Source organism: Nicotiana tomentosiformis, chromosome 3 (assembly GCF_000390325.3).
Source record: "Nicotiana tomentosiformis chromosome 3, ASM39032v3, whole genome shotgun sequence".
In the NCBI taxonomy this organism is placed as follows: Eukaryota; Viridiplantae; Streptophyta; class Magnoliopsida; order Solanales; family Solanaceae; genus Nicotiana; species Nicotiana tomentosiformis.
The window spans coordinates 42,068,831-42,090,528 of NC_090814.1; the positions used below are offsets into that span (position 1 = coordinate 42,068,831).

The window sequence follows — 21,698 nt, forward strand, 5'->3', positions numbered from 1 at the left end:
TGGAGTAATAAAGAAGGGCATAATTGGGAAAAAAACGAAACAATCCCACCACACCAAATCGGTTATTTCAAAAAATGGGTCTTTTCATTGTTTCGAAATGATAAATTTAACAATACAATACAATCAATTTTAACTAAACAATCAAAACAAATATTATTTTAAAAAAATAATACAATACGATACAATGAGTAACAACCACCTGTTAGTGATAGTACTTAAGTTTAACCCCCTTTAACATAATCCCCTCCTTCATTTCCCTTACCCCCACAATTCTTTTTATTTAAAAAACCCCTTTAACAAAGTTGCTTTTCTGAGCTAGACAAACAACTTATAATCTGACTTGAAAGTAGGATTGTCTCCATTCACACCTCTATGGATAAGGTTCCCGCATTTCCTAAAATGAGATATTTTCCATGTAAAAATCATTATTATCTAAAATTTATATTAAATCTATAAACACATGACATGTATTTGTTATATAACTAAAATTCTCTTACTGTTTAACCTAAAATTTTCTTGTTAGGCTAAATCAATTAAAATTGTAAAGTAGGCCACAGACAATCAATTCAACCAAAAATAGCTAAACAATTGAGATAAATATAAAATTGAATGAGTAAAGAGAGGGAAATATTTTTATTCAATAATCTATGAAAATGAAGGCCCAAAGCTTGATTGTACAATTGTCATAGAGAAATAAAAGAGCGGGTTGTTAAGAACAATATGCTTTCTTGAGTTGATATAGATCGAATGCCCTCAGTAACAACACGGCCAGTTATTTTGAGCTCTGGCATTTTGTTATGTGGTTCGAGACTTTGAATAGTTTCATATGATGTATTATGACTTGCGTGTATGATTGATTTTGATTTCTGAGAGGTTCAGGATTGATTTGAAAGAGTAACTCTCAATTTGGAAGCTTAAAGTTGGAAGAGTTGATCAAGGTTTGACTTTTGAGTATGTAATGACCCGATCGGTCGTTTTACTTTCTAGATCTCCATTTTCTTAATTAATACTCCCTGTATGTGCTTTCACTATTTTATGACTTGCGGGAATGGTTGGTGTGAGTTTGGAAGGGTTCGGCTTGAAATCAGACACTTAGTTCCTTAATAGTGGCCTAAGATGACCATGTTTGACTTGAGTCAACATTTATAGTAAACGACCCCGGAACCGGAATTTGATAGTTCCAATAGGTTCGTATGATGATTTTGGACTTGGGCGTATGTTCGATCGAGTTTCGGCTGATCCGGAAGTGTTTCGGCGCCTAATGTTGAAAGTTGGCGCATTGAAGTTTTCTAGTTCTTTAAATTTGGTTTGAAGTAGACTTTGGCATAATCGAGGCCCCTTTGCGATTTCGAGCTTGGGAATAGGTCCGTATGGCAATTTATTACTTGTACGCAAAATTTGGCGTCATTCCGAGTTGTCATTCGGAGCTAATTGAAGAAATTTGAAGTTCATAAGTTGATCAATTTGGTTTTGGAGTGTGATTCTTAGTTTCGATATTTTTTTATGTGTTCCGAGGATTCGAGCAGATCTGTATTATGTTTAGGGACTTGTTGGTGCAGTTAGACGGGGTCCCAGGTGGCTCGGGTGAATTTCGGACCACCCGGAGCTAAGTCTGAAATTTCTAATATTGCTGGTTCTGGTTTCCTTCTTCGCGAACGCGGAGGTGGAGTCGTGTTCCCGGAGAAGGAATTGGGGATTGGGAATTTTGCTCTTCGCGTTCGCGAAGGTCTGGGATTGGTGGTCGTCACGTTTGTCACGACCCATAAGCCATAATAGGCCGCGATGGCATCTAACGCTGCCGTTAGGCAAGCCCACAAGTGAACCTACAATTTAATTACCCCTTTTTAACATTTAAAACAAAACTTTCCCTTTTTCTAAAAGAACGAAATAAGTAAGGTCTCATGTAACCGTACATACTCTTTTCTCAACAAAATACCAGCGTGATAAATACATATACTGGAGTGACAGTAATGATAATAAATACATATACTGGAGTGACAGTAATGATAAGTACAATAGTACATAAATGCTAAAAGCCCCCAAAACCCGGTGCCACAAGTGCATGAGCAATCTAGAGAATATACAAAACTAATACAACTATTGTCTGAAAGGTAATAGACAAAAATAATAAACAAGGTAAAGGAGACTCCAGTGCTGCAGATCGTAGCAAGGCAAGTAGCTCACCACTAAATCTTTGTAGAAGTGCGGCTACGCGCCCGTGTGACCACTAGTAGTACCAGTCTCAGTACCTGTACATTTAGTGCAGAAGTGTAGCGTGCTTACGAAAAACAATGTGTACCCAATAAGTATCTAGTCTAATATCGAAGAAGTAATGACGAGGGGTTGACTTGACACTTACTAGAGGTCAAACAGTATAGAAATACCTAAAGTGGACATGGTGAGTGTACAACAAGTGACAACGAAGCAAATAAAAGTAATTACAGTAATTCCACACATGAGTCTATATCAAATCACTAAACATGTCATAACCGGCCTTGAAGGCGCTAACTCAACTGTTACCAAACCAAATCCAATCTCAAATATTAAGCACGAAGATGCCGAGGTGAACAACCCGATCCCATAGGAATAGTGGTACTCAGTACTACGGAGGCGAACGGCCCGATCCCATAAGAATAGTCTTACCATACTGTCGAAGCGAACTGTCCGATCCCATAAGAGTAGTGTTACCATACTGCCGAGGCGAATGACCCGATCCCATAAAAGTAATTTATTTCACTGCCGAGGCGAACGGCCAGATCCCATAAGAGTAGAGAAATTTACCTCGCTCGCGGAAGCACATGTGAGACGAGAAGACACAGATCTATAATTTATCAGATATTTCTCAATTTTTTCAAAGTAAGAGGCTAAGTCGGTATTTTTATTAAAATCATCAATCTCAGTCATAATCAAGAAAATTAATACACATGATAGGTATAAATAGTACAATTAAAGGCATGCTGTGAATCTAAGGCTACCCGGACATATTATGAATATAGTTACATACGGACTCTCGTCACCTCGTGCGTACGTAGCTCTCCACAACAAGTAGCACATAACAATAAATACACTTAAGGGGATGAGTTCCCTCTTACAAGGTTAGGCAAGAGACTTACCCCGCTCGCAAGTCCACTTTTCGGTCCACAAATCACTCTAACGGCCTCAAGTCAGTGCCGAACAATCAGAAACTAGCCAAAGATTGTACAAACTAATCAATAATTGTTCAAAAGCTCATAATTTAACTATTAGAGTAATTACCCAACCCAATTTGAAAGATTCCTAAAATTCACCCCCAGGGCCCACATGCTCGGATTCCAGAAATATTCGAAGATAAATGTTACCCATGACCTCACGAGCTCAAATGTATAATTTATTCCCAATTCCATAATCAATTTCGTGGTCAAATCCCAGTTTTATCAATACCTAGGTTTTTCAACAAACTCCTAAATTTTTCATATTTTACTTGTTAAAATCTACCCATAATCTATATATTTAACTTACATTAGGTAGAAATTACTCACCTTACAATGCTTAATGAAAACCCCTCTCCAAGAAGCTCCAAATTCGGACCCCACAAGTGAGAAATGGGAAAAAATAGGCCTAAGCCCCGTCTTTAAAATGTTTTCTGCCTAGTGATTCCTTATTCGCGATTGCGATAGGGCCCTCTTGATCGCGAAGGGAAACTGCCCAGTCTAGGAAAAATGCCATTCGCGAATGCGACGGCCACAATGCGAACACGAAGGCCATCGACTAACCCCCTCCCTAGCTGGCCTCACACTTCGCGAAGGCAAAGGCCAAAGCGCGAAGGTGAAGGCCAATGGTCTAGAGCCCTACGAACGCGGTCCCCATCTCGCAAATGTGTAGGAATAAATGCCACCAGTCTCATTCCTTCATCGCGAACGTGACCACTACTCCACGTTTGCGAAGAAGGAAACCAAAACAACAATTTCTAGTGTTTTCGACTTAGCTCCGGGCAGTCCGAAGCACACCGAGCTACCTGGGACCCCGTCTAAATGCACCAACAAGTCCATAAACATAATACGAACCTGCTAGAACTCTCGGAACATGTAAAACAACAATGAAACTAAGAATCGTACCCCAAAACCAAATTGAATCAACTTATGAACTTCAAACTTCTCAACTAGATCCGAATGCACCGAATCATACTCGGAATGAAACCAAATTTTGTGTACAAGTCATAAATCACCATACAAACCTATTTCCATGCTCAAAATCTAAAATGGACCTCGATAACAACAAAGTCTACTCCAACCCAAATTTAAAGAACTAGAAAACTTCCAATGAACCAACTTTCAGCATTAAGCGTCGAAACGCTCCCGGATCACCCGAAACCCTATCCGAACACACGCCCAAGTCAAAAATGATCATACGAATCTATTGGAACCATCAAATCCTGGTCCGAGGTCATTTACTAAAAATGTTGACTCAAGTCAAACTTGGCTATCATAGGCCACTATTAAGGAACTAAGTGTTCAGATTTCAACCCGAACCCTTCCAAACCTAAACCAACCATCCCCGCAAGTCATAAAATAGCAAAAGCACATACAAGGAGTCTTTATTAAGGGAACGAGGATCTAGAAAGCAAAACAATTGATCGGGTCATTACATTGTCCACCTCTTAAATAAACGTTCGTCCTTGAACGGGTCTAGAATCATACCTGGAGTGCTGAATAGGTGCGGATATCTGTTCCTCATGTCCTCCTCGCCCTCCCAAGTCACTTCCTCGACTGGTTGGCCCCTCCACTGGACCTTTACCGCTGAAATCTTCTTGGACCTCAACTGGCAAGCCTGCCTGTCAATAATGCCAACTGGCTCCTCCTCATAACCCAAACTCTTGTCGAGTTGAACCGTGCTGTAATCTAACACATGCGACATGTCAGCATGGTACCTCCAGAGCATAGACACATGGAAGACCGGATGAACTCTCAATAGACTGGGAGGCAAGTCAAGATCATAAGATACCTCCCCAACTCGCCTCAACACCTCAAATGGGCCAACAAACCTCAAACTCAATTTGCCCTTCTTTTCGAACCTCATCATACCCTTCATCGGCGAGACCTTCAAGAGAACCTTCTCTCCCACCATAAATGATAAATCACACGCCTTCTGATCCGCGTAACTCTTCTGTCTGAACTGTGCGGTGCGAAGTTGCTCCGAATCAACTTTACCTTCTCTAAGGCATCCTTCACTAAATCTGTGCCATATAACCGAGCCTCGCAGGGCTCAAACCATCCGATGGGCGAATGGCATCGCCGACCATATAAAGCCTCAAATGGAGCCATTTTGATGCTGGACTGATAACTGTTGTTATAAGAAAACTTAGCCAAAGACAAGAATCAATCCCACTGCCCTCCAAAGTCAATAACATATGCTCTGAGCATATCCTCTAGAATCTGAACTGTCCGCTCTGACTGCCCGCTGGTCTGCGGATGAAATGTTGTGCTGAGCTCTACTCGGGTGCCCAACTCGCTCTGTACTACTCTCTAAAAATGCAAAATGAACTGAGGGACTCTATCTGAAATGATAGAAACAGGCACACCATGCACCAGACAATCTCCTGAATGTAAATTTGGGCCGATCTCTCTTAAGAGTACGTAGTCACAATCGGAATAAAGTATGCCGACTTGTTCAGCCTGTCGACAATGACCCAAACAACATCAAACTTCCTCAACATCCGCGGCAACCCAATTACAAAGTCCATAGTGATGCACTCCCGCTTCTACTCCGGTATAACCATCTGCTGGAGTAGGCCACCTGGCCTCTGGTGCTACTACTTAACCTACTGGCAATTGAGACATCTCGCTACATACTCAATAATTTCCTTCTTTATCCGCCACCACCAATAATGCTACCTCAGGTCGCGATACATCTTCGTAGCACCTGGATGAATAGAATACCGAGAACTGTGTGCCTCTTCTAGAATCTTATCCCTAAAGCCATCCACATTAGGAACAAATAGGCGACCTTGGAGTCGCAGTACACCATCCTCTTCGATAGTAACCTCCTTGGCACCACCCTGTAGTACCGTCTCCCTGAAAACCAACAAGTGCGGATCATTGTACTGACGAGCCTTGATTCGCTCAAGTAATGAAAACTGAGCCACAACACAAGAAAGAAATCGACTGGGCTCTAAAATATCCAACCTCACAAGTCTATTAGCTAAGGACTGAATGTCTAAAGCCAATGGCCTCTCCTCTGACGAAATGAATGCCAAACTACCCATACTCTCGGCCTTCCTGCTCATGGTATCTGCAACCACATTCGCCTTGTTCGGATGGTAAAGGATGGTAATATCATAGTCCTTCAGTACCTCAAGCCACCTACGCTACCTCAAATTAAGGTCCCTCTGCTTAAACAAATGTTGCAAGCTACAATGATCGGTGTAAACCTCATAGGACATCCTATAGAGATAATGCCTCAAGAATTTGAGAGCATGAACTATTGCAGCCAACTCCAATCATGTACGGGGTAATTCTTCTCGTGGGGCTTCAACTGACGTGAAGCATATGCAATAACTCGCCCCTCCTGCATCAATACACAACCTAAGCCAACGCACGAAACGTCACAATACACAATATACATCCCTAAACCGGAGGGCAACACTAACACCGGTGTTGTAGTTAAAGCGGTCTTGAGCTTCTGAAAGCTCGCCTCGCAATCATCAGACCATCTGAACAGAGTGACCTTCAGGGTCAGTCTAGTCAAGGGTTCTGCAATAGACAAGAAGCCCTCCATGAACCAACAATAATAACCTGCTAACCCCAAGAAACTCCTGATCTCGGTCGCTGTGGTAGGATGAGGCCAACTATGAACTACCTTAATTTTCCCGGGATCCACCTTAATACCCTTACCTGATAAAACATGCCCCAAGAAAGCCATAGAATCCAACCAGAACTGGCACTTGGAGAACTTAGCATATAACTTCTATTCCCGCAAGGTATGAAGCACTGACCTCAAATGCTGCTCGTGCTCCTCCATACTACGCGAGTAGATCAATATGTCATCAATAAAGACAATGACAAATGAGTCAAGATACGACTTGAACACTTGATTCATCAAATCCATAAATGCCACTGGGGTGTTAGTCAAGCCGAATGATATCACTAAAAACTCATAGTGCCCATACCTGGTCTGAAAAGCCGTCTTTGGTACATCCATAGCACGAATCTTCAGCAGATGATACCCAGATCTCAAGTCGATCTTAGAGAACATCCTGGCACCCTGCAACTGGTCTAACAAGTCATCAATGTGCGGCACCGAGAACTTATTCTTGATGGTGACTTTGTTCAACTGGCGGTAATAAATGCACATCCGCATACTCCCATCCTTCTTCTTCACAAACAACACCGGTGCGCCCTAAGACGACACACTGGGTCTAATGAACCCCTTCTCAAGCAACTCTTAAAGCTGCTCCTTTAACTCTCTCAGCTCCTTGGGAGCCATACGATAAGGCGAAGTAGAAATAGGTAGGGTGCCTGACACCAATCAATTCCGAAATCGATATCCCGATCTGGCGGTATTCCTGGTAGATCAGCAGGAAATACATCGGAAAACTCTCGTACCACCGGCACTGAATCTAACATGAGAGTCTCTGTAGTAGTATCCCGAACAAAGGCCAAATACGCCAAACAACCCTTCTCGACCATATGTCAAGCCTTCAAGAAAGAAATAACCCGGCTGGAAGTACCAACAGACGAACCCCTCCACTCTAATCTAGGCAACTCAGGAATCTCCAAGGTAACAGTCTTGGCATAGCAATCAAGAATGGCATGGTACGGGGACAACTCGTCCATGACCAAGATAACCTCGAAATCAACCATATCGAGCAATAGAATATCCGCTCTGGTCTTATATCCATAGAAAGTGACTACACAAGATTGGTAGACCCGATCCACCACAACAAAATCACCCACTAGCATGGAAACATATAGAGTAACGCCCAAGGACTCGCGAGATACATCCAGAAAATGAGCAAATAGAGATGAAACATAGGAATAAGTAGACCCTGGATCAAATAATACCGAGGCATCCCTACGATAATCAGAAATAGTACCTGTGATCACTGCATCAGAGGCGATTGCCTCTGGCTTGGTCCGGAAAGCATAGAATCTAGTCGGAGCGCCACCGACTGGCCTCCACCTCTAAGGTGACCCCTACCCACCTGCCCTCCGCCTCTGGCCGGCCTAGCAAGTAGTGTGGTAGCTTGTGCGGTAATCATAGGCCGATAGTCCTGCTGCCCGGCCTTGCCCCGAAGTCTGGAACAAAACCTCTTCACGTGGCCAAGATCCCCGCACTCGAAACAATCCGTCAAATTAGTAGACTGCTGACCTGAAGTATGACCCTAATGGCCTGAATACCCATTTGAGGAACCCTGAATAGTTGGCGGACGGTAAGTACTCTCTGGAATAGCACTGAAGTAGGGTCATGCCGGAGCACTCCGAGCAGGCGGTGGCGTTGACTGCATGGGCCTGTTAGGCTGACCCCTCATGAACTGATCTCTGCCCCCCAGGTGGGGTGCCATTGATTCCTCCAAACTGCTGGGGCCGCTTGTCTCGCAGTGCAAAATCTCAATTGCAGTTGGGAATATGTTCGATCCTCCAAGCTATATCCACAACCTGATGAAAGGGAGTCCCTATCTCTGCCTCACGGGCCATAGAAACCTGAATCTCAGGGTGCAGACTTGCAATGAATCTCTGTACCCTCTCTGCGTCTATGAGGAGTATAATAGCTGCATGGCGAGACAAGTCAGTGAATCTCGCCTCATAGTCGGTCACAGACATATGACCCTGACGAAGTCGCTCAAACTGACCCCGAAGCTCTTTTCTCTCCGAAGGTGGTATGTACTTCTCCAATAACAGATGTGTAACCTGATCCCAAGTCAAGGGAGGTAAACCTACTGACCTGCTAAGGAGGTAAGCCAGCCACCATATGTGGGCCTTGCCCTCAAGCTGAAAGGTGGTGAAGTCCACCCCGTTGGACTCCAATATCCCTATATTTTGTAGCCTATCCTTACACCGATCAATGAAATCTTGGGGATCCTCTGACCGCTCACCCCCAAAGTTAGGGGGGCAAAGTCTAGTCCATCTGTCCAGCCGCTTCTACTGATCAACGGTCGTGACTGGTACAGACTCTAGCACAACCGCTATAATTGGCTGGACCCCGCCCACAGGTAGTGCACCTGGGGTCTGATAAATGGCAGCAGCGTGCCCTAGAGCCTGAGCGGTAGGGGTCTGTTCTCTCCTCCCACCTGAGATGTGGCTGGCCCTGCTGGAAATATACCAGCTTGCGTCATAGAGTCCATGAACCCCAACATACGACCCATGACCTCTTAAAATCCTGGTGCAGTTATGAAATCTGATGGGGCTAGCTCAGCTACAGGCGCCTCATCCTGCTCCTCAATAACAAGATCCTCTACTTGATCCACTGGTGGTACAACGGGAGCAACTCTAGGACGTCCTCGTCCTCTGATAGGAGGTGAAGCCCTCCCCCGGCCTCTGCCTCGACCTCTAGCAATGGGGGGAGCAGATCCTCTTCCGCCTGGTACATCCACCGTGCGCGTTCTCACTATCTGTGAGAGATCAATAGAAAGATACTTAGCACAATATCAATTGCATGATAGAAGATAAAGAAAGAGAAGTTTCCTAACACCCTATAGCCTTTCGAAGATAAGTACGAACGTCTCCGTACTGATCCGCAAGACTCTACTAGGCTTGCTCACTAGTGAGACCTATGTGAACCTAAAGCTCTGATACTAAGATGTCACGACCCAGAACCCATAATAGGTCGTGATGACCATTGGTAGTACCTGTCTTAGTACCTGCACATTCAGTACAGAAGTGTAGCGTGAGTATGGAAAACAATACCTACCCAGTAAGTATCTAGTCTACCCTCGAAGAAGTAGTGACGAGGGGTCGAAATGTGGAAATTTTAGGATTTTATTGAAAAATTTAGGTTTTGATAGAAATGGGATTAGACCACTAAAATGATTATGGAATTGAGTAGAAATTATATATTTGTGTTTGTGAGGCTATGGGCAACAATTATTTATAAAATTTTTCGGAACCCGGGCACGTGGGCCTAGGGGTAAATTTTAGAAATCTTTCAAATTGGGTTGGGTAATTACTTTAATAGTTATATTATAAACTTTTGAGCATATATTGATTAGTTTGTATAACCTTTGGCTAGATTCGGGTTGATCGACACCAATTTGAGGCTATTAGTGTGAATTGTGGACTGGAAGGAGGACTTGGAAACGAAGTAAGTCTCTTTATTGTAAGAGGCAATTATCCCGTAGGTGTTTTAAATAATTATTTGCTAATAATTGCGGGTGCTACGTATGCGCGATGTGACGAGAGTCCGTATGTAGCTAAATTCATCCTTACGACCAGGTAGACTTAGGACTTTACCATGCATTACTTGTATTATTTGCACCCAACTTGTTAGTTTAATTACCTTAATTTATAATCGAAATCAGATAAAGAATTGTAAAAGACTGAGCTTCATTACGTTGAGGTTTGGCGAAATACTTGACTGTTAGCGGAATTTATTACTTCTTTGAGTATTATTCCTATGTAGTAGTCATGGATCAGAGTTTGTAGAGTATTATCCATTCTTGCGGATCGGGCCGAACGCCTCGACAATATATTAGATGCATCTATGGTTTGCGCCGGTCGACCCTCGGCAGTGTACATACTATTATGGATCAGGTCGTACGACCTCGGCATAAATCGTCCGTAATATTGCTTGGAGTCCGATTATACTTGATATTTCTCCTTGATCTGGGACTTATGTGTTAAATACTTGGCCTGTGATAGTTGGAGACTTTAAATGGATATTATGTTTATGAATTATAAATTAATGTTTCTTATCTCACTATTATTAGTGCCTTTCATGGCTACTTATGATTTCTACACTTTATTCATTGACATCTAGTAAGTGTCGATGTTGACCCCTCGTCACTATTTCTTCGAGGTTAGACTAGATACTTACTAGGTATATGTTGTTTATGTACTCACGCTACACTTATGCACTAATTGTATAGGACCTGAGGTAGGTGCACCTGGTGGCCATTCAGGCGTGTACCCCCACTACCCGGAGACTTAGTGGTGAGCTGCTTCCTATGCTCCGTTCTGCAGCACCCAGAGTCTCCTCCTTGTTGATTTTATTTTTTATCTATCTTACTCCAGACAGTAGTATAGGAGGTTTTGTATATTCTACTAGTTTTGCTCGTGCACTTGTGACATCGGGTTTTTGGAAAATCCTAGTAGATATTTCATTGTTTTTTTATTATTGAATTCACTACTTCACTCTTATGTTTAGTTTATGCTTTACATTACTATGATCACTTACTATTTGTTTCATTATTATATAAAATTAATGACTTTAAAAATATTTAAATGAATAATTAAATGGATAGTTTACCGTTGGCTTGCCTAGCGATGACGTTGGGCGCCATCATAGACTATAGTGGGATTTGGGTCGTGACAGCTTGGTATCACAGCACTAGGTTCACATAGGTCTCACAAGTTTTGAGCATGCCTAATAGAGTCTTGTGGATAAGTGCGAAGACATCCGTATTTATCTTCGAGAGACTATAGGGTGTTAGAAAGCTTCTCTTTCTTCATCTTCTATCGTGCAGTTGATGTTGTGCTAAGTATCTTTCTCTTATTCTCTCACAGATGGTGTACCCTATGGTGGAGGATTTTCTTGTAAGGCACCGTAAAATTTTACCTAAAACCCGGGGTTTCGTGGTGCCGAAATGGACTTATGTGTTGATGATTGTAGAGATTCTTCACGGCGAGCTTTCTCGCCATGATTCGGACTTTTTGAGTTGAACAGTGCGTTGGGGAGTTAAAGGAAAAATTTGAAAGTATAGGGTGTATCTGCGGTCCATTCTGTGGTCGTAGATCTGTCGCAGACTGAAGCAGAAATCTGGGAAAATTCTTGGACCATTATGCGGCCGCATAATCATTTCGTGAGCCACATAACCCATCGCAAACCTAGCGTGAAAATTTCTGGAGGGAAGTTCTGTGGCGCATTATGCGACCGCAGAATAGATCTGCGAACGCAAACCGGTCGTAGAGTGAGGAAGGAGTGCCTAGTTCTGGAGGGCCATTATGCGGACCACAGAAATGTTATGCGGTCGCATATGTGAGGGATTACCATAGAGTGAGAGGGATCTCCTATCATCCAGAATTATTGTTTTCTAATTTTTGACTCGACCTAATTTCGATATATTGAAGCAAAGGGCCACTTTTGAAGCAACAATATGATATTTCTAGAGAGAGGGATTACCATAGAGTGAGAGGGGAAGTTCCTAAGCTTATTGATCATTAACTCTTGCTCCAAGTTGAAGAATTCACAAGTAAAATTCACTAGGTCTTCATCCTAGAGGTAAGATTCTACTCCATAGCCCTCAATTTCGTGATTTTACTAAAAATATGTAATGAGAAAAGCAATTCTTGGGTGTGAGAGTTGTCCATTATGCATGCATGTACTATCAAGGGTTGGGCGAAGAATGTTGAGCTAAACTGAGTAGACTTTGGGTAGTTGGATGGAGGAATCCACCATAAGAGGACCTTGAAATCATAATACCCACCTAGTGTTTGATAAAATGCTCAAATGAGCTGGAACCATAAAACTCTCTCATAATTTTTGTTCAATGTTGCTATATTTCTAAATAGATCAAAGGCTAAGAATTCTGGAACATTGTAGTAATTTAAAAAGCTCGAGGCGAGGTATGTTGGCTAAACTCATCTATTAGAATTGAACCCCACAATATCCTTGTAAGTCCCGAGTTGCTCATTATAAATTGGTTATTCCTAATAATCCTTGTGTCGAAAGATATATGTTCAATATGTATTCCAATATTCTTATTATGTTATATTCTATTTGAAAATGTGCTCGAAGCATGGGTTGCATATCCAAATGTTATATCTTTAAGTCATGACTCAAATGAAGGCTATTATGCCAAATTGTGTAAGAAATCTCAATGTGTTTAACATTCTTATTTGCTAAATATGTGGACTTAAAGTCTTGAATAGAAATGCTCTATTTTTGATTATCCGTGATAATGTTTGAAAGCGAAAGAGAGGAATATGAAGTATGAAATACGGCTAACGTGCCAAGAGTGACATTGTGTTATGGCCATTGGTGCCAATTAAATGAATGATATATAAAAGATAATGATATGAGTTGTCAATAATTTAAATAAATAAATACCCTGGGAGTATCGTTAGTCACCGAGGAAGGGTAGGTTGAAATAACCGAACCCCGAAACTACACGTGCCGGTGTAAGAGCGAATTATGATTGTACCCCTTTATGGGGATGAAATTGATTTGATGAAAGTATTCCCCTTTATTGGGATGAGATGATTGCTAGAAAAGGGTGATGTTGACCCAGACGACATTGTGGTGAGACGGCCTAGCCGGTCGTGTCATGATCGGACACCATGCCGCACACATGGTGGTGATTGTGGTTGAGATTACGATTAAAACAATGATTAAGACTGTGATAATGATTTTGATTGTGGTTGATGTCTTTGGGTAAGATGGCCTAGCCGATCGGGCCGTGATCGGACTCCATGCTCAAGATCACGGTGGTATATCGGTGCTAAGATCTCCCAAACTTAAAATATGGAAATTTACTTGAAAACTTGTCTTGCTCCTAATTTGATGTTTTGGTATTGTTTGAGGCTCCCATTGATTTTATGATTGTCCTTCCTTGTGTTATCATTCGTTCCATTTAGAGGCTGTTTAGTCATTCATACTAGTACTATTCTATATGTACTAACGTCGCTTTTGCCAGGTGTGCTGCATCTTTAATGGATGCAGGTGGTTCCGTAGTAGGTGGCACTGATCATTGATAGCAGTACACATTCTTCTCAGTAGATTTGGTGAGCTCCACTTCATTCGGGGTCGTGTATCTTTTGTCCCACATGTATTATATTTTGAGGTATAGCCGGGGCCTTATTGCCGGCGTTATCATAGTATTTTGTATTCGTAGAGGCTTCGTAGACACAGTGTGGGTTGTATTTGGGTGTTGGGAAAGTCAAACTAGCCTTGTTGTATTTGAATCACTTGTTGCACTTTAACTATGATTGTGTACGTATTTTGAGACTATAAAAGTAATTGACTAATGGTAATGGAATTGGCATTGTTCATGGAATCCACTCAATGTTTAATTAATGATATAAATGTATCGACTCTTCATTCATGGGCGAGTTGGGTAGAAGGAATTGTGAAGGCTTGCTTGACCAGGGTATTTCGGTTCAATGCTGGTCGCGCTCCTCAAGGTCGGACCGTGACAAACTTGGTATCAGAGCCTAAGGTTTTAGAGTGTCCTAGGATGTCTCAGAGCCGTGTTTAGTAGAGTCCTTCTTATCAGTGTGTTGTCGACCACATCTATAATTAGGAGGCTACTTGGGCATTTAGGAATAATACCCTTTTTTGATGTTCTAGATAGTGCGATAAACCTGATTGTAAGATTGTTCCTCCTTTAACTCGTGCAATACTCTAATTTTCAGTATATGGCGCCTAGTAAGAAAGCAATAATTAGCCAAGGAGCCAATGCCACCCTAGGAGTGGCAGTTGATTCTTTACTTGATGATGTGGGTGAGCACCTGAGGGGTGAGAACATTCCCCCGACTACTACGCTGCCTGATTCTACTACACCTGATCAGACTACGGCAGTTCCTGCACCTACTGAGGGTGCATCAATCCCTCCAACTGATATTCCAGTTCCACCTCCAGCCCCAGCTTCCGGTCCCAATGTTTTCTGAGGGGGATCTTAGGGGAGCCATACAGATGTTGGCTTAGATAGTGGCTTCTCAGGCCCAGAGATCAAATGTTGCGCCTACTTCTTCCAGTCAGCCAGGGGAATCTGCTAGTTCCAGGGTGAACAAGTTTCTTCTGTTAGATCCTCCAGTGTTCACGGGTACTAATCCCGAGGAGGACCCCCAGGACTTCATTGATGAGATACAGAAGACTCTTCGAGTTATGCGTGCTACTGAGACAAAAGCCGTGGAATTGGCTTCCTACCGCTTGAAAAAGGTGGCATATTCTTGGTTTGAATTGTGGGAGGAGTCTCGTGAGGCGGGGAGCCCTTCGGCAAGGTGGAATGAGTTCACCTATGCTTTCATTGATCATTTCTTGCATGCCGACGCTAAGGCAGCCCGTGCCGCTGAGTTTGAAAGCTTAAGGTAAGGTAGCCTGATTGTGTGGGAGTACCATATAAGATTCGCGCACCTGACCAAGTGTGTTGTATACATGCTGCCCACTATGGAGGCGAGAGTATGCCAGGGCCTTAGCCTCTTGGTTATTAATGAATCCGCTACAACTGCCTTGAATTCTGATATGAACTATGGGAAGATGGTGGCATTTGCACAGAGAACCGTAAATTGAAGAATAGAATGGAGCGAGAGAGTAGTAGAAAGGCCCGGTCTGCGGGCAATGTTAGAGGTTCGTTGGGTGGTGGTGATGGTAGGTTGGCATTTAGGGGAGGGACATCAGGGCCATCCCAGTCTTTTGCTCAGTCCTCAGTCAGTGCACCGCCGTCGGGGCCCAATCAGCAACATCGGAGTCTTTATAGGCCTGGTCAGGGCAATATGGGATCCTACCAGCAGGGTCGGCCTGGTGGGAGATTTCAACAGTAACAGAGGCCCCCATGCCCTAGGTGTGGAAAATTGCACTTGGGAATCTGCTACATAGACCTACCCATATGCTATGGGTGCGGATTGAGGGGTCACATTCAGAGGGATTGCCATTTATCCCACCATGGTGCGGGCATGGGTACGACATGACCAACCAGTTCTGCAACTACTACATCCGCAGCACCTCCTCCAGCTCGAGACACTCTAGCAACCGCATGGCGTGGTTTAGCTATGGGTGGTAGACAGAGTTTGGGAGGACCCAACCGTTTCTATGTTATGAAGGGTCGCCAGTGTTCAGAGGCTTCTCTAGATATTGTCACAGGTATATTAACTGTCCAATCTCATGATGTTTATGCTCTTATTGATCCCGGTTCCATTTTATCCCATGTCACTTCTTATGTTGCTAGGGAATTTGGGATAGAATCGAAAAAGCTTCATGAGCCGTTCTCTGTATCTACTCTGGTTGGTGAGTCTATTGTGACTGCACGGGTTTATAGGGATTGTGTTGTCACAGTGCGTGGTCGGGACACCATGACCGATCTCATTGAATTGGGGATGGTTGATTTTGATGTAATAATGGGGATGGATTGGCTTTATTCATGTTTTGCCAAGCTTGAATGATGAACTAGAACCGTTAGGTTTGAATTTCCAAATGAGTCAGTGATTGAATGGAAGAGGGATGATGTGGTGCAACCTACACTTGAGTCTGTGCCGGTTGTGAGTGAATTTTCTGAGGTCTTTCCGGATGAGCTCCCTGAGATTCCACCAGATAGGGAGATTGATTTTGGGAATGATGTGATGCTGGGCACGCAACCTATATCTATTCCACCCTACAGAATGGCACCGACAAAATTGAAGGAGCTAAAGGAACAATTGAAGGATTTGTTAGAGAAAGGTTTTATTCGGCTGAGTGTGGCGCCTTGGGGTGCACTGATTCTATTTGTAAGAAAGAAGGATGGGTCTCTAAGAATGTGTATTGAATATCGGCTATTCAACAAGGTTACAATAAAAAAAAAGTACCCACTGCCAAGGCTAGATGACTTGTTTGATCAATTTCAGGGTGCTAAGTACTTATCCAAGATTGATTTAAGATTCGAGTATCACCAATTGAAAATCAGGGAGCAGGATATTCCGAAAACAGCTTTCAGGACCCGATATAGGCACTTTGAGTTCCTGGTAATTTCTTTTGGGCTAACAAATGCCCCCGCAGCTTTCATGGATCTTATGAATAGTCTCTTCAAGCCTTTTCTTGACTCCTTCGTGATAGTGTTTATTGGCGATATCCTTGTATATTCGCAAAGTCAAGAGGACCATGCCGATCATCTTAGGGCAATTTTGCAGACCCTGCATCAGCACCAATTATATGCGAAGTTTTCAAAATGTGAATTTTGGCTTGAATCTGTCACGTTCTTAGGTCATGTTGTCTCTAGAGAAGGAATTAAGGTTGATCCTCAAAAGATTACAGCTGTGAAGAATTGGCCTAGACCTACTACACCAACTGAGATTCACAGTTTCTTGGGCTTAGCGGATATTATAGGAAGTTTGTGAAGGGGTTCTCTACCCTTGCCTCTCAGTTGAATAAATTGACGCAGAAGGCGGTTAAGTTCCAATGGTCAGATGCTTGTGAAAGGAGCTTCCAGGAGTTGAAATCGAGATTGACTACGACACAAGTGTTGACTCTACCAGACGGCACAAATGGGTTTGTGGTATATTGTGATGCTTCAAGAATCAGACTTGGGTATGTGTTAATGCAACATGGCAAGGTGATAGCTTATGCTTCGAGGCAACTCAAGAATCATGAAAAGAACTATCCAACACATGACTTAGAGCTTGCAGCGATGGTCTTTGCATTGAAGATTTGGCGTCATTATTTGTATGGGGTCCATGTGGATATATTCACGGACCATAAGAGCCTTCAATATATTTTCAAACAGAAGGAATAGAATCTAAGGCAGAGAAGATGGCTTGAGTTACTCAAGGATTACGACATTGATATCCTATATCATCCGGGGAAGGCTAATGTTGTGGCGGATGCTCTTAGCCAGAAATGTATGGGTAGTTTGGCTCACTTGGAGGCATATCAAAGGTCGTTGGCCAAGGAGAATCATCGGTTGGCTAGTATGGGAGTTCGTCCTGCTGACTCTAGAGAAGGAGGGGTGATTGTGCAAAATAGGGCTGAATCGTCTCTTGTAGTGGAAGTCAAGGAAAAGCAATACAACGATCCATTATTGGTACAATTGAAGGAGGGGATTCATAAACATAAGACCATGGCCTTTTCTCTTGGCGAGGATGATGGTACACTAAGATATCAAGGGCGACTATGTGTTCCAAATGTAGATGGTCTCCAGGAAAGAATCAAGATCGAGGCTCACACTTCTAGGTATTTCGTGCACCCGGGCTCTACAAAGATGTATCATGATCTTAGGGAAGTATACTGGTGGAATGATATGAAGAGAATGTAGCGGACTTTGTGGCAAGATGTCCAAATTATCAGCAAGTGAAGGCCGAGCACCAAAGGCCCAGTGGGTTGGCACAGAACATAGAAATTCCAATGTGGAAGTGGGAGATGATCAATATGGACTTTATGGCGGGACTACCTCGCACGCCTCACAAGTTCGACTCGATTTGGGAAATTGTGGACCGACTCACGAAATCAACACACTTCTTACCTGTTAAGGCTACCGACATAACAGAACATTATGCTCAGTTGATATCAAGGAAATAGTCAGGTTGCATGGCACTCCAGTTTAAATTATCTCAGATCGAGGGGTACAGTTCACGGCTAAAGTTTGGAAGAAATTTCAGCAAGGTTTGGGTACTCAGGTGAATCTTAGTACAACCTTTCACCCGCAGAATGATGGGAAAGAAAAGCAGACTATTCAGACGCTTCAGGATATGTTGCGGGCTTGTGTTCTTGACTTCAAGGGTAGCTGGAATGATCATTTGCCACTCATAGAGTTTGCCTATAACAAAAGTTATCATGCCAGCATCCAGATGGCACCGTTCGAGGCTTTATATGGTAGGAGATGTAGATCTCCCATTGGGTGGTTCGAGATTGGTGAAGCGGAGTTGATAGGGCCAGACCTCGTGCATTAGACTATGGAAAAGGTTAAGATCATTAAAGCGAGGTTGAAAATTTCTCATAGTCATCAGAAGTCCAATTCAGATGTTCGTCGTAAAGATTTGGAGTTCAAAGAAGATGATTGGCTATTCTTGAAGGTTTCCCCTATGAAGGGTATAATGCAGTTCAGAATGAAAGGGAAATTAAGTTCGAGGTATGTCGGACCCTATAGAATCTTTCGGAGGATTGGTCAGGTGAATTACAGGCTAAAACTAGATCCAGAGATGTCTTTAGTGCACCTTGTGTTTCATGTATCCATGTTGAAGAAGGTGGTTGGAGATCCATCGCTTATTGTTCCGATTGAGACTATTGAGGTTAATGAAGAATTGACTTATGAAGAAATTCTCTCACAGATGGTGAGAACGTGCGCAATAGATGTACCCGACAATGGAGGAGCTGCTTGTAAGGCCCCGTAAAATTTTACCTAAAACTCGGGGTTTCGTGGTGCCAAAGTGGACTTATAGGTTGAACAGTGCGTTGGGGAGTTGAAGGAAAATTTTGGAAGTACAAGGCATTTTTGCGGTCCATTTTGCGGTTGCAAAACTGATCCTCAGACCGCAGATCTATCGCAGACTGAAGCAGAAATCTGGGCAAATTCTTGGACCATTATGCGGCCGCATAATCATTTCGTGGGCCGCATAACCCATCGCAGACCCAACATGAACATTTTTGGAGGGAAGTTCTACGACGCATTATACGATCGCAGAATAGGTCTGCGGACTGTAAATCGGTCGCAGAGTGAGGCAGGAGTGCCCAGTTCCGGAGGGCCATTATGCGATCGCATATGCGACCGCAGATCTGCATCAGGTATTCATTCTTTTCTAATTTTTGACCCGACCCTATTTTGATATATTGAAGAAAAGGGCCACTTTGGAAGCAAAAATCTGATATTTCTAGAGAGAAGGATTACCATAGAGTGAAGGGGAAATTCCTAAGCTTATTGATCATTAACTCTTGCTCCAAGTTGAAGAATTTACAAAACAATTCACTAGGTCTTCATCCTAGAGGTAAGATTCTACTCTCTACCCCTCAAGTTCGTGATTTTACTGAAAATAGGTAATGAGAAAAGCAATTCTTAGGTGTGGGAGTTGTCCATTATGAATACATGTACTATCAAGGGTTGGGGGAAGAATGTTGAGTTAAATTTAGTAGACTTTGGGTAGTGGGATGGAGGAATCCACCATAGGAGGACCTTGAAATCATAATACCCACCTAGTGTTTGATAAAATGCTCAAATGAGCTGAAACCATAAAACTCTCTCATAATTTTTGTTCAATGTTGCTATATTTCTAAATAGATCAAAGGCTAAGAATTCTGGAACATTGTAGTAATTTAAAAAGCTCGAGGCGAGGTATGTTGGCTAAACTCATCTCTTAGAATTGAACCCCACAATATCCTTGTAAGTCCCGAGTTGCTCATTATAAATTGGTTATTCCTAATAATCCTTGTGTCGAAAGATATATGTTCAATATGTATTCCAATGTTCTTATTATGTTATATTCTATTTGAAAATGTGCTCGAAGCATGGGTTGCATATCCATATGCTATATCTTTAAGTCGTGATTCAAATGAAGGCTATTATGCCAAATTGTGTAAGAAATCTCAATGTGTTTAACATTCTTATTTGCTCAATATGTGGACTTAAAGTCTTGAATAGAAATGCTCTATTGTTGATGATCCATGATAATGTTTGAAAGCGAAAGAGAGGAATATGAAGTATGAAATATGGCCAATGTGCCAAGAGTGACATTGTGTTATGGCCATTGGTGCCAATAAAATGAATGACATTTAAAAGATAATAAAATGATTTGTCAATCATTTAAATATATAAACACCCGGGGAGTATCGTTAGTCACCGAGGAAGGGTAGGTTAAAATAACCTAACCCCGAAACTACACGTGTCGGTGTAGGAGCAAATTGTGATTGTACCCCTTTATGGGGATGAGACTGATGTGATGAAAGTATTCCCCTTTATTTGGATGAGATGATTGCTAGAAAAGGGTGATGTCGATCTACACGGCATTGTGGTGAGACGGCCTAGCCGGTCGGGTCGTGATCGAACGTCATGCTGCACACATGGTGGTGATTGTGCTTAAGATTATGATTAAAATAATGATTGAGACTGACATAATGATTGTGATTGTGGTTGATGTATTTGGGTAAGACGACCTAGCCGATAAAGCCGTGATCGAATTCCGTGCTCAAGATCACGGTGGTATATCAATGCTAAGATCTCCCAAACTTAAAATATGGAAATTTACTTGAACACTTGTCTTGCTCCTAATTTGATGTTTTGGTATTGTTTGAGGTTCCCATTGATTTTAAGATTGTCCTTCCTTGTGTTATTATTCGTTCCATTTAGAGGGTGTTTAGTCATTCCTACTAGTACTATTCCATATGTACTAACCTCCCTTTTACCGGGGGCGCTGCATCCTTAATGGATGCAGGTGGTTCCGCAACAGGTGGCATTGATCATTGATAGCAGTACACCTTCTTCTCCACAGATTTGGTGTGCCCCACTTCATTCAGGGTCGTGTATCTTTTGTCCCACATGTATTATATTTTGAGGTATAGCCGGGGCCTTGTTGCCGTGTGTTATCATAATATTTTATATCCGTAGAGGCTCCGTAGATACAGTGTGGGTTGTATATGGGTGTTAGGAAAGTCAAACTAGCCTTGTTGTATTTGAATCACTTGTTGCACTTTAACTATGATTGTGGACGTATTTTGAGACTATAAAAGGAAGTGACTAATGGTAATGGAATTGGCATTGTTCATGGAATCCACTCAATGTTTAATTAATGATATAAATATATCTTCTCTTCATTCATGGGCGAGTTGGGTAGAAGGTATTGTGAAGGCTTGCTTGACCAGGGTATTTCGGTTGAGCGCCGGTCGCGCTCCCCAAG

The 21,698-nt window shown here is 42.6% G+C and overlaps 2 protein-coding genes across 2 annotated transcripts; one reads left to right on the forward strand and one right to left on the reverse strand.

The window, feature by feature from the left end:
• Positions 1 to 4,620: 4,620 nt before the first annotated feature.
• LOC138907696 (uncharacterized) lies at positions 4,621 to 9,310 on the reverse strand. The gene is made up of 6 exons (XM_070198301.1): positions 9,266 to 9,310; positions 8,679 to 8,885; positions 6,971 to 7,185; positions 5,916 to 6,338; positions 5,187 to 5,319; positions 4,621 to 5,076 (listed from the first exon to the last, which is right to left on the reverse strand). Exons 1-6 carry the CDS (start codon positions 9,308 to 9,310, stop codon positions 4,621 to 4,623), a joined length of 1,479 nt encoding a protein of 492 aa, XP_070054402.1.
• Positions 9,311 to 18,767: 9,457 nt separating this feature from the next.
• LOC138907697 (uncharacterized) lies at positions 18,768 to 19,205 on the forward strand. The gene has a single exon (XM_070198302.1). The coding sequence runs from the start codon at positions 18,768 to 18,770 to the stop codon at positions 19,203 to 19,205; it is 438 nt and encodes a 145-aa protein (XP_070054403.1).
• The last annotated feature ends 2,493 nt before the right edge of the window (positions 19,206 to 21,698 follow it).

Excerpts from the sequence above, each read along its gene's own strand:
- LOC138907697 (XM_070198302.1), top strand. The coding sequence starts at position 18,768 with ATGGAAAAGGTTAAGATCATTAAAGCGAGGTTGAAAATTTCTCATAGT.
- LOC138907696 (XM_070198301.1), bottom strand. The coding sequence starts at position 9,310 with ATGACGCAAGCTGGTATATTTCCAGCAGGGCCAGCCACATCTCAG. Across the intron at positions 7,186-8,678 it reads GTCTGCACCCTGAGATTCAG|ATTCGTGCTATGGATGTACC; the intron begins GTTTCTATGGCC and ends CATCTGCTGAAG. Across the intron at positions 5,077-5,186 it reads TGAAGGATGCCTTAGAGAAG|GTCTCGCCGATGAAGGGTAT; the intron begins GTAAAGTTGATT and ends GTTCTCTTGAAG.